The sequence below is a fragment of the Centrocercus urophasianus genome, unplaced genomic scaffold, assembly GCF_019232065.1.
Source record: "Centrocercus urophasianus isolate 14NV4802_14NV808 unplaced genomic scaffold, USGS_Curo_1.0 seq_7, whole genome shotgun sequence".
Classification (NCBI taxonomy): Eukaryota; Metazoa; Chordata; class Aves; order Galliformes; family Phasianidae; genus Centrocercus; species Centrocercus urophasianus.
In genome coordinates, this window is record NW_024885310.1 from 3,969,958 (window position 1) to 3,982,883 (window position 12,926).

At 41.0% G+C, this 12,926-nt stretch overlaps 1 protein-coding gene across 1 annotated transcript in view; it reads right to left on the bottom strand.

Moving 5' to 3' along the window:
* Window positions 1-1,115: 1,115 nt before the first annotated feature.
* Window positions 1,116-12,926, bottom strand: part of ELP4 (elongator acetyltransferase complex subunit 4) — a 122,135-nt gene continuing 110,324 nt past the window's right edge. The window contains exon 10 of the mRNA XM_042837218.1: window positions 1,116-1,592. Within this exon, the coding sequence (XP_042693152.1) occupies window positions 1,461-1,592 (132 nt within the window). The 3' untranslated portion in view covers window positions 1,116-1,460. The remainder of the gene's footprint in view (window positions 1,593-12,926) is intronic.

Sequence of the window (12,926 nt, forward strand, 5' to 3'; positions counted from 1 at the left end):
CAAATCACTGTCATTGATTCAATTATTCTAATTCAGAATAAAAGCTGTATACAGTATGTGTTTATGCTACAGTGGAGTTTTTTAAGTGATTGACATTCATCATATTAGTTAGACAGTTTTAAAAGCTGTGTCTTTGTTTTACACGGCGTTGTCAAAGAAAAAAAATAAAGTAGAACCTGGACTGCATAAGAAAAAAGCAAGCCACTTAACCAACTCTTGGTTCCCAACCCATCAAAATAAGTTAGCATTGCTGCATCACATTAACACGTTCTCCGAAAAGTCAATTTCACTCCAGCCATGTAATATACTATTAGAAAGACGAAAATCTGCAACTGTAATGCAATCTTACAGTTGGGTGGCTTGCAAGTTCAGCAGAGAAGAATATATTACCTTTCAAAATGGAAGGAAGCCTCAGAAGAAACAATGCAAATCACTTTAATTTACAGGTCAGCATTGCTCCACCGTTCTTTTGTTTGATGGTACGTACACGGAGATGCATACAGAGCAGCTGCAAGTTCACAAGCAGAACATATACGATGGTAAAGGAGCCCAAATTACTTTTGTGCTCTGCCCTGCTTTAGACCAGCATGTTGTGATGCTCTTCCCCAAGCTCAAATGCACTCTTCTGGTATTCCAGCATTAATGTAGCTGTCGGCTTGAATTTCAATCTTGAATTATGTCTGTTGACATAATTTCATAGTGCTGACTTCAATTGTTCAGGATTACTGTTTTGAACTACATAAGGAAATCAGTTCTTTTTTCTACGTTTAGTAAATTCCATTCAAGTGCATTTTAATACATGTATTAACCCAAAAGGCAAACTAATTATCTATAATATATTCCTATTAAAAAAACCCAACAATTCTCAATTACTGGCAGATCAGAATAAAACCTAAATTGATTGTTACACATTACATAAAACACCCAAAGTATTTCCTGAAATTTCCTCATAGTATTTCAGCTACAAAAAAGAATGGTTTTAAAAACAATAAGTGTGCAGTTAGATCTTGGAATAGCATGTGATCACAAATTGCTTACTTTCATTCATTTGTCTCGATAAACAGTCCAACTTAACTTATTAGTCACACCGAATGTTAAAGGCACGTATGTACAAATTCCACCATGAAAAAAATCCTTTATTTTTATTATTAAAAAAAACAGACATGAAGGAGCAATATTCGTTTTCATATTTGAAGGAAAGGATAAAAACACTGTACACTTCCAGTAGGGCAGAACAATAGCAGGAACCAACATAACAGAAGCTTTAACCAAAAGCAAAATCCAATCAAGCCCCAAATTAGCACAAAGAAACCAGGACAAAAAAAAATAAGGCACCATATGATAATGTGTATTTTTAAAGACTGCTGGGTCAAATCATTAAGAAAAATATTTATATAAGTCATTAACACTCGTAATTAGAGTGTCATACAAATCTGAGTGGAACTGCTAAGTAGAAATCACTAGAAGTCCAGGTGCTTCTTGCCGATGGCCATAGCACCACATCCTGAGCTCAGCAGTTTGGCGGATTCTGCCAGATCCTGTTTGCTTGAGCGGCTCACTGTGTCTGACAAGTCTGGAGGCAAGTGCAGGCGCTGTGGCAGGAGGTTTTCAGGAGGGAGAGCAGAAAGAGAGAGGGAAAACAGGGAGAAAAAAAATGAGAGTGATTGCAGCGGAATTCATTTTCCATAGCATATTTCCAAATGCACTTTTTCCTGATTGTTTGACGTTCACGCGCACAAAAATGCATCCTATCCTCCTATCCATGTACGCTTCTAGGCTGACCTGGAAATAGCTTTGTACATTTTCATTGTGTGCTTCAACGCAGTTTAGGGTTCTGTAAATCAGAATACATTTTTCTTCAGGAAAATTTTCTAAACATAATCCAAATTTGCTGGAGGTATTTAACCACATCTCCACGATTTTCCCTGAAAAACAAACACTGCAGCATATGCTTCCATTTCTGTGTCATGACAGTATACACATAGCTTTACTTCACGCACTTATGCATGCTTTGTGGCAGAGTTTGAAAATAGATGATAAAGTAAACGATGCACTGGACAGAAGATACAGAGGGATCACCCTGACTGCAACACCACCCCGCTTCATCCTCATGTCCTGCTGACAGCGCTCAGTGAAAACTACCAGTGACATTAGCTGCATTTCCACAAGGCAATCAGACATGCTAAACAAGCTCTGCTGTCCCTTCTGAGCTGCAGGAACATGGCATCCATTTTGCTGGTGAGGACACCAAGGCACAGGTTCCGATTGCCCACAAGCACAGAGCTCTTGCACGATAACCCGTATGGATCAGCTGTGACAAAAATACTCCCACTCTCTCCCTGAGGATTCCTTTACACTGGTGATAAATAGCAGTACAAGTTAGCTATGGTAACACAAGGTGAAAATTAATGTAATATGGAGGCTTTGGTTTGTGAATTACTGGCTGGGTTTTGGACAGTGTGGTGCTGAATGCCAGCAGCTGAGGCTGCTGAGCATCCTTCCACACCGTGCAATTATTTATGGCACTGATATCATGGAAGAAGCGAGTTCCTTGAAAGATTTAGCAGGCAAAACCTGAGCTGCGCAGCTTTCTGAAGGGAGCAGGGCAGCAGTAATAGCTCCAGTGCTCTACTAGGCGGTGCAGACCGTGCTTATGCCAACTTCTGCTGTATTTTTGCTTTTGTCACAACACAGAAACATACACAGCTGCCCTTAATTTGATACTTCTGCTACTTTTCTCATAGGAAAAAAGGGATCTTGACATATCTACAGGTAAGCCTCAATATCAGGGATCTTGCCCATCACCCTGTTAACTCAGGCTGGCAGGGCACCGTGTACCTGCAGGTCCCTGCAGGACTCAGATAGGAAAAGTCAAAACGAAGACTGCTCAGATTGGGTGGTGAGACTGAATTAAGCTTTTACAGTTGAATGTGCTATGATACAGCGTTTAGTTACATACACATATACCCTTTTCCTCCCATCTAATTCGGTGAGGAAGATGCACACTGCTCACTTAAGGACTAGCTATTCAGAATTTTGTTTTCTTGTCACTGTTCGCTCTGAGCTTTTTCTGACATAGTTATTGTACGCTATTCAGGACTCGTTCTGAAGCATTTCACATGTTAGTATATAGCACTAGAACGCTTCACAAATACCAGCGATGGTATTTTCCTGATATTCCTGTGAGATAAGGCAGCAAAGATACCTTCATGTCATAGATAGGGAATCAAGGCACACAAAACATGGCAAAAGGTATCCGCTCATTTCAGGAACATACCCTGAGCCATTCAGGACTTGACTGCCCATCGTGCTTCCCATGATCAACCACAGCTTCCAGCTGCACTGCAAGCACCAGGCAGTTCTTCAGGAGCTCCAAGCCAGGGCTTCAGACACCAAGTAGGAGCACAGGAATACAAACCCTGTGCTGAAATGACCTGGTCACCCAGCAGCTCGGTGGGACGAGATGAGACACTTTCCAAGACATCCTCCTACTGTCTTCGTTACGGCACCATTCTTTCCACAGGTCTTGCCCTCTCTACAGGTCAACTGTCAGGTACTACAGTGAACAGCACATCTCCAGCAGCGTGCCTCACTGCATATGCCACCTTCACCCTCAGATCAGGTGCATTCTGAGCAATATACAGCAGCAGGTTCCTCTGAAAGCAGCTGACTACTATCCTGACACTAAGATCTGAAACCCAGCACACAAAGGCTACATCTGAACAAAGCCCCAGTAGGCATCTCAGGATGCAACTCCTTATGTTTTCTGCGTGCAGCTTCAAAACATATTAACCCTGAAAAATATTTTAACACCATAAAAAAGAAAATTGCAAGCTTCTGAACACAGACAAACTGGAAATGCATCACGTGGCATTACAGAGGCATCCGAGGGATGAGCAACAACCCTGCAGTTTTGGCAGCGCTGCAGGACCTGTTCTCACACAGTAAGTGAGAGCTTGAATAGGCTGTGATCCTTTCTGAGCACCAGCATTACAGAGAGGGCAGACACTGTCACAGATATTTGCTGACCACAGAGAAACAGTCGCATTTAAAGTTCCAGTTTTGGACAAAGTGTTTCCTGGTGGACAAACTTCTCTGTTGTTTCAGAGGCTCCCTTTCAGTCTCTCTCATTGCTGTGACTGGCTTTGCTCACTGAGGCCTCCGACCCTGCAGCTGGTTTTCATAAGAAAGCATCCCTCCTCCAGCTACCTGCTCCCCAGCCACTTTCAGCTTTCTGCTCCCAACCCCTCCACTCACGTTTTGCAGAATCACAGAATCATTAAGCTTGGAAATGACCACTGTCAACCCAGCCGTTTCTCCCAGTCCTGCTTTTTTCTCACTCCTTTCTGCCCATATTCCACTTCCTGCTCAGATTCCTGAAGCTGTGGTCCCAGGCCACCCACCCTTGCCTCAGCCCCTCCACCTTGTCCTCCTCTGGGGCTGTGTCTGCAGTCCTGAGCACGCAGCACATGTCTATGTCTGTGTTTGAGCTGTAGCTGTGACTGGCACACGGGTACGATCCGCTGGCGCTTCCCACTGCTCCCAGGTCAGGTCAGGAGGGCTTTGCAGTAATAGGCACAATTACACAGAACACAGCTAAGCACACAGCTTCAGGGCATGCCTTACGAAAGGAAAACAGCTCAGACAAAACTTATTGCATACTTTGCCTTACTTTGCTTCTGCTCCTCCCTCTCGGCCTGAAGAAAACTTCTAATGACTTCATTTGTTCTCAATGTGGAAAAAAAAGTAGAAGAGGAAGATAAGAAGATGTAAAGTGTCAGGCCAGAGGGGACACTGGGCAATCCTTTAGTTCTAGTGAAATCTCTTATTGAACCTCTGTAGTAGAAACAGTAATTGGTTCACCAAAGTACTTTTCATTTTTGTGGAAATATATGTCTGTGTGAGGTACAGATTACTTTTATACTGGATAAAATACTCATAAATAACTGAAGTCCAAGACATTAAAGGAACAGCAATAGTTCATTAATTGAGGACAACTAAGAAAAAATTCTTGGAAATTCTTTAAGTATAAAAATATTTAGTAGTAATACAGTAACCAAATATATATATAGGCAAAGAACTAAACACCAAGTAATTCTTCTTTATATCTCTCCAAAACCATCACTGTATTATAAGTGTAATTCTATAGCAGACAAATCAATGGTAACATCAGTGATGCAATATCACCGAGTCCGATCAGAAGAAGAGGTGGGAGATTGATCTTGAGATATACTAAAGCAACTACCTTGTGATTCTGCTAACACTGACATGAAAATTTTAACTGAGCCCAAATTTCTGAAATTGCAACTTTAAACATATCTTAAATAAACAATCTTCATAATTCTATTTGGATGTCTGGCCAAAAAATTGCTTATTAGTCTACTATGGCTACAGTCCTGCCTTGGGGCAGGGAGATGGGTGAATGACCTCTCTAGATCCCTTCCAGTTCCATTTGCTGCAACTCTGTGAAGACTGAAGTCACCAAAGCCTAAGGGATTTGGTTCAGGGGGAAGAGGAGGGTGGGGAGAAGAATTTCAGGAATGCTGGGAAAATGAAAGATGCAGGCTTCTAGTTGGGGAGCTTAATATCCTACTCACTTCTCTTTGACAAACATGCACAGAGGTACAGCAGTTCATCTGTTATTGCTTCCTTTTCTGCTTATGATGCCCATAATGCACCCCATGCATTATGCTTTCTTTTTATATCTTTTTTTTTACTGCCTCATTTATATTGGTTAGTATGTACTTTGACTACCATGGTACCTAGGAAAAGACTTGGCATTTTTGTAGGTGACATGAAAAAGATGGGGTTCAAGGAGAAAGCTGCAGGAGGCTGTAATGCAGCTTTATAAAGCCTCCTCTTGGAAGAACCTGGTTTCTTACTTGAAAATAATCAAACTGTCAAGTGATTGTCACCGTCCCCTGTCTGGAAACAGATTCCTGGATAAAGAATAAGACACCATGGGCAGGCTGGGGAGAAGGACATTCCATCTGGAAATGCAAACCAGGAATGCATACTTTAAGGAACGAGGGAGCCCGTGGAAGATGCACAGCCATGCTACCCATGCTGAGCATGTTACCTGCACTAGCCTCACTAGACTTTGTGTTTCCTGCCTTCCTCACGGGTCACTGCCCAGCATGGGAACCAGCTGTTCTTTTTGGCGAAAACAAATTGCTGTCTTGAGGTTAAATACAGAAGATGTGCAGGTATGAAATTAAATCTCTTCTAGAAAGAAGAGTTTGCTCAAATGCTTGACGTGGAGGTGGCTTTATGTTTTGGCTTCTTTTCTTGCCAACTTCCAAGTCCAGAGCCACCAGAGATGTGTACCACGGTGAAATGATTTACATTTTGATACGACATGCAGTCTAATGGAGTGACATAGCACTAGTGTTGACATTCACTCAATAACAACATTACAGTATCACTATGAAAAGATGCAAAACTCTTACTAAGGTCACAAATTCTAAAAATACTTCTGAGTTGATGTAAGTTCATTTCTCAGTGGCACAGCAGAAAGCCCTTCACTACTGAGGAAGTTGCAAACTCTCACTGCAAGTCGTCCCAGCCCAGCCAAGGCCTGGGTCAGGCAGAAATCACAGTGTAGCGCTGGACTTGGGCTACTGCTCACATCTCACAGTCCATGTGCACTTTTAACCTGTGGCAAGGATGGTGCCAAACTATCATCCCACAAATGCAGTGAGGCCTTAGGCAAACTGTGTTAAAACCAGTTTATTAAGAATCTCACATTACATTTCTTCTCAGTATTTCCATGAAATGAAGAGACAAACCAGCAGGTAGCTGTATTTCTGTACAGTGGACAAGAACTCATCTTGCTTACAGATATTCACATGTTTCATTGCCATTTAAAAATCACCATTAGGTAAATATTTTCTAAATTGATTATAAAGATAAAATACTTTAAAAGAGCATCCTAAAATTTTCTGCTTTACAGGTAACTGTGATTGACTTATAACTAATCAGTACAATACCTACCCATGTTAAAATAAGCACACCTATCATATGCGTTTCCTATTTCTTTTTTTAAGTTGAAGCACAATCGGAACTGTCAAAATTAATTATTGTTAACATCAGGTGATGAGAGAAGGCTTTCAGTAAGAAATATACTTGTACCTACATATCCCCATCTGCTTGCTAAGGGACACATTGCTACCATGAAAATAATTTTCATACATAGCTAACAGCTCTTAATATATCCCAACACAATTATAAAAGCCTTACGTCGCACCACTTACAGAACATAAGATAAAACAAGAGTAATTCTGACTTCCAGCTTATTTTCAAGGCAGTGATGTTCTGCCTTGATGTTCTGTAGGTTTCCAATACTACAAAAAGTATTCAAATAGACCTAAAACAAAGAACAATGAAACCACTTCCTCTTGTGATGATTTTGTAAAAGCCATTTCACATTACAGAAAGCTGAGTCTCATTCAGTATGTGCCTTTTCAGGGCAGCCTTCCAGCATACCTCCCGTACAGACATAGAAGCTGTGCTGACTTGCTGGGATGTGCTGCACGGCACTGCTTCTGTTCTCCAACTAGAAGACTACGTGTCCCATGTCTGGAGTTAAAACTCGATTTCTTTAAGGCGAAAATATCTCAGAGATCATTTGTACCAGAAAAATACTGTGCTGTATGTGTTTGTGTAAAGTGAATCCCTAGAGGGTTCTAGATGCTGAGGAACTTCTGTTAATGCATGAGCAGGCACTGCTGGGTTTTTACACGTGCAGCATTTGTCAATACTTTACCAAAAACACCAGTGACCAACAGCTGTTTGAACAGACTCTGTCATTCCAAGGAAAGACTCCAAGATGTGCTGAAGATGATTTGCTACATGGGAAGGAATTGAAGGGAAAGAGAAAAATATCACAAGATTTCCATTCTCTGATGCTTGAGAATTCCAAGCCTTAGTTTGGCAATGGAGCACTTACAAGAGACAGCCACACTTTATATCACAGTTGTAATCTTTGCATGGTGAAGAAGCTCCCCATGCCATAAAGGGGCCTGGAATACTCACTGATGGCTGCAGGCAGTCCAGATACTACAGATGTTTGGCCAATTATCCCATCCCAAACTCAGGGAAATACAATCAGAATTACATATTTAGCACACAATCATAATACTTATTTACCACGCTCTTTTCAAGCACATATTGAAAGACTGCCTTTGTCCTGAAGAACTTACAGTCTGAATATACAAAGTAGATAGAAAGGAAGAATTAAAAGCTGAAATGTACAGGCAGAATGCAAAACATCATGATATATAAATATTGTATTAATGCCAAAGCTTTTTTCTTCTTCTAAGTGGAAAAAAGAGACCACACGTATTCTATCTGAAAAAATCTTCTGCATAGAAAGCCAAGTGTAAGAGAACAGGCATAGGGGAAGAAAATAAGTGACAAAAGGAGTGAAAAAAGGGAAAGCTAGCAGGCGTTATTTAGACCAGTTATAGTTATGTTTGGAGCATATTGTCTAAAAGCTGAAGAGAAATACTGTTCTAAATTCAAATAGTAGTTCATGGGTCTGATGGCACATATGTAAAGCAAGGAGACTAACACAGATCCTTAGATGTGTTCTTTTTGCTCAACCTCTTCTCCTGAGCTTATGTGGGAGGACTGTGGGACTGTAATGCAAGTCTGAATAATTCTTGGGCTCTCAGGATAGTCTGGATGGACGCTAACGTTCATGTCACATTCTCTTCCCTGATGGATTCATTCAACCTTGTTGCAGCTGTCTACAAGTCAGCTGTCTAACCTATATTATATATTTCGAGATGAATCATTCCTGCAAGTGCTTGCCCATCTCTGTTGCTTGTGCAGGAAAGCCGGATGTTCTTTCCTGCAATTCTTAGCTTGAAGAGTAAGAAGCTACGGAGAGGAATTCAGTCCTGCAACTACATGAAACTTCTCACTGAGACTGTGACTCCACTCCTCTTTCTTTGAATGACATTGCAACATGCCACAAAGTATGGATTTCCTATCACACCACAGATGGCTCACTGGAAATGTTCCAGAGCTGCTGGCGAAGCCCGCGCTGCTCTACGAGAACTTGGGTCTCTCTGCTGAAATGCTTGAGAAGTGTTCAAGCTTCCCAAACAAGACTCCGTGTATGCAAACAAAAGCTGTGTGAGTGAAGAGAGGGGAGAAATAGCATTCAGAAATGGAAGCATCTGTTCTGTGGAAGCCCAACATATTGCAATGTCATTGTCAACCTCTAAAATTCCAGCCTAGCTGGAAAAGTAATCTAATATTAGAGTCCTCATCCAAAGCTATCTACTAAAGTTCACTGCTGTCTACCAATCTTCTGTCTCTGTTCAAAATTTTTGCTGTGTTTCAGAAAACTCATTAATACATCAATTTAAAGATTATCCTTTCATCTGAGGGTGTGGAGCAATACAAATAAACTGATAACAAGTGTTTTGCCTCTTAGTAAGATTGCCCAGATTTCAACGCTCTGCAGAGGGGTTGGTTGTGCTCTGAGATATAACTTGCCTCAGCAAGTCTACGTCACAAATGAATCTCAATGCCCAAGTTACCAACTAAAAAAGGAATGATAACAGAACCGCAAATGGACTCTGAATTGAAATTTCTGGACAACACACATTGTCTAGAAGCCTCTATCTGATTTTGAGTATTTTGAGTTTTACGTTACACTACACAATGTAAAACACACATGCTACGAAAGGCTCTGTTTCAAAGAGACCAGTGCCACAGGTTTGGCAAGTTCCTGCTTAGGAAGAAGTGTGTGGAGGGGGCGGTAAACGAGAATGCAAGCTGGGGGTCATTGCTGCTTTACACTGCGAGTGGCCCGGCACTCGGCAGTCAATCTACTTTTTTAGGTCAGCTGGAATTAGAAAATTTCCATTGCTAGGCAGCACAGCACATCTGCAAAGCATTTCTGGGCTCTCCGAAGCGAGGCACGCGCTGCCCAGAGGAAGATTCATCGCAGGCGGCCGGCCAGAGCCCGCGCCCTTCTGAGCGGGCAGCGCTTTGGGAACAGGGGATCTCCCTACCTCTGTGCACAAACACATGACACGACCAGAACACAGCAATTAGCACATTTGTAAAGCTTCAGGGATAGGAACAATTTAAGAGCTTTTTGAAGCAGACTAATTTTCTAGAGCTTTTAATCTTTTTTTTTTATTTTGCTTTTCGTGCGTAGACAAGTTCTTTGCTACAGGTATTTTCTCAGTCAGCCTGGCAGGAGTAGCACGTGAAGAAGAACAGGGATTATTTAATCACTTTAAAACAGTGCTAGAGATGAAAAAGTGCGGTGTAAGTGCAAACTTATCAGTAATCCTTGCTTTAAAAGCACACTTTACTTACACAGATGATTGTCTTGCTGTTTCACAAAATCCTCCACACTTAGGAGCCCGGGCTGCCCGGCAGATGACCGGTTTGTTTATGTTTGCAGCTTTTCACAAACTGGAAACTTCAGCTGTGCGACAGTAAATTCAGCTGTCAGATGCTCCACAGCAAAGCAAAAACCAGGCCAATAGAAAGGAAAGCAAATCTGCTATCATTGTCTGCTCACACTGAAAAAACCTGCAGTGATACTGGAAGGGTGCTCAGTCCCTGTAACCCCCAGGTGAGGTGGAAGAAACTGTAGCATTCGTATTTTGATATCTCCTACTTTCAATACTAATTTGTCACGAGTTACCAGGGCTTCAGTTTAAAACCCAAGTTAACGAAGCCCTTTCGTAATGCTTCTACCAAATAACCTTAGACTTCAAAAGCTGCTGAAGTGTAATTTAATATCCACAGTGTTGGAGCAATCTGCTTTGATATGAAAACATCCTGTGGCATATTTTCACCCAGTGACTGATACTGCTTATAGAAAACCCATGAAAACTGCACCGGTGATCCAGTGGTCACATTGACTACCCTGTGGCAGACTGACCCACATGGGAAAGTTTGAGCCCAGAGTGAGAAGTGGCTGGTGAAGGTTAAAAGACAGGTCACACTAATTGCTTGTGAAATGACTCTACACTGGACTGTAGGACCCAGTGTAATCTCAAACAAGTGTATTAAACGTGAATGATAGAAATTGGTATCCTGTTAAATGCCAGCCTTCTGTAAGTAAAAGAGATTAAAACAAACATTACTATTTATCTGGATGCTGGGGGTAGGGCTGAACATCTGAGCAGCTTCCTATATGAAAGATGTGTTTTGTACAGATACTATATGTCAAATTATAGTTATTTGCTTTCAGATGTTCCTAGCGGTTACTCAGTTATGCACTTTTCATGTGTCAGTATTTTTTTCATTTTACTTCTTTATTCCCTACTCCAAGTAAGACTCTTTAGAGCAATAAGATCTTTAAAATCCCTTTAGTGTTTAGAAATGTCAACAATGCAGTCGACTATACTTGATGAATAGGCCAGACAGAAAAACCTGCCTCAAGTTTTCATCTTGAGAGAAGTAAGGTGCTTTGAAGAGCACTTGATTTGAGATTTAGAAGCCTGCTGCTATTCAGCCAGGCACTCTCGAGAGCTGTTAAGTTCTGACCCATAGCAGGAAAATAGGTTGGAGGGAGGGGAGAGAAACTAGTAAGGAGTAGGTTTTGTACTCCCTGCATAATTGTTTCCTCTACATACCATTTAAACACTCCTTCCTGTAAATAAATAATAAAAAAACAACAACTAGGAGACCAGGCACCCTTATCAGACACTCTTATTTGAATATTTTGAGTGTAGCTCAAACTTGCCAGGGGGAAAAACCACAGCACTGGATAATCTAAAGGAAAAAAAAATATATCTAAATGGTTCTTTCCATTTGAATAGACGGCACTGACATATTCAAGCTTCGTGTTTTTGACAAGAGACATAGAAAACAAAGAGGTTTTCACTTCAAAATACGCAGTGGAAGAAGATGAAATGGTTTGGTTTGCTGTAATTACAAAAAATATTTTTTTTCATCCTTTGCTATCGTTTCCACAGCCTACATCTAATCTCAGTACCAGACTACAATGAGCTCAGTCAACATCATAAAGCGATCAATTTAAAATATCTGCACACCAGTAATAACACCGGTGATAAGATGAAAAGGCAGCACGCTAAACTGCAAGTTAATCCTTTTATATGAATATCTGTTCTTAAATTAGTTTATTGTGCTCGTACACGTGCTCTCTCACTCACAGTACAGTACTTTAACTTCATAACTGGCTTCCTTGAGTAAGATCTTACTTTGTAAGCTAACAGCAACTGGCCACATTATCTGGACAAATGTCTCACCGGCCTCTTCTGCCCTACTTTCTAAATCTCTGAGTTTCATAGAGACATAAAAGACAAAAAGTAGGTAATTTCCGTGCTGAACAAAAGGATTTTTGAAGTAGTATAAATTACTGGCCTTTCTAAGAAGGCTGTCTTTCCCAGCAAACCAGGTAATCCCATCCAGCTCAAGTAATTAATGGTATCCTCCGACAGCTAACAGTAACGGCAGTACACAATCCAGTGAACTCAGGAGAAACATTTCTATGGGTTTTCAAAAGCTGTGATGCTCTGTTTCCTGAGTTGGAATACATTTGGAGTTGCATTAAAATATTAATTATTATACAGTCATTACTGCCACAATAGCTATTTTGTGCTAATTGATAAACTCCTCTATATTTGAGACTAAAATAAAGATTGAGTTTCCCGTATGGTCCTTCTTACCTGGGAATATTTGTCTATGAATTTATCACCCTTGTAAGCTCACTGAATGTTTTACATGTAGTAATCCTTGCATAAGAACAGCAAGACTTTAAAAAATGGAATGTATGGTGAACAGACAAAGGCAGGAAACTGCTTACTGACCAATAGTGCTGGTGGCTTTTCTGGCCAGAAGAAGCACAAGATATAATATAGGAGATCATCTCTGTGATCTCATTTCTGTATCACAGATTCAGGATATAGTGCTCAAAGCACCACTAT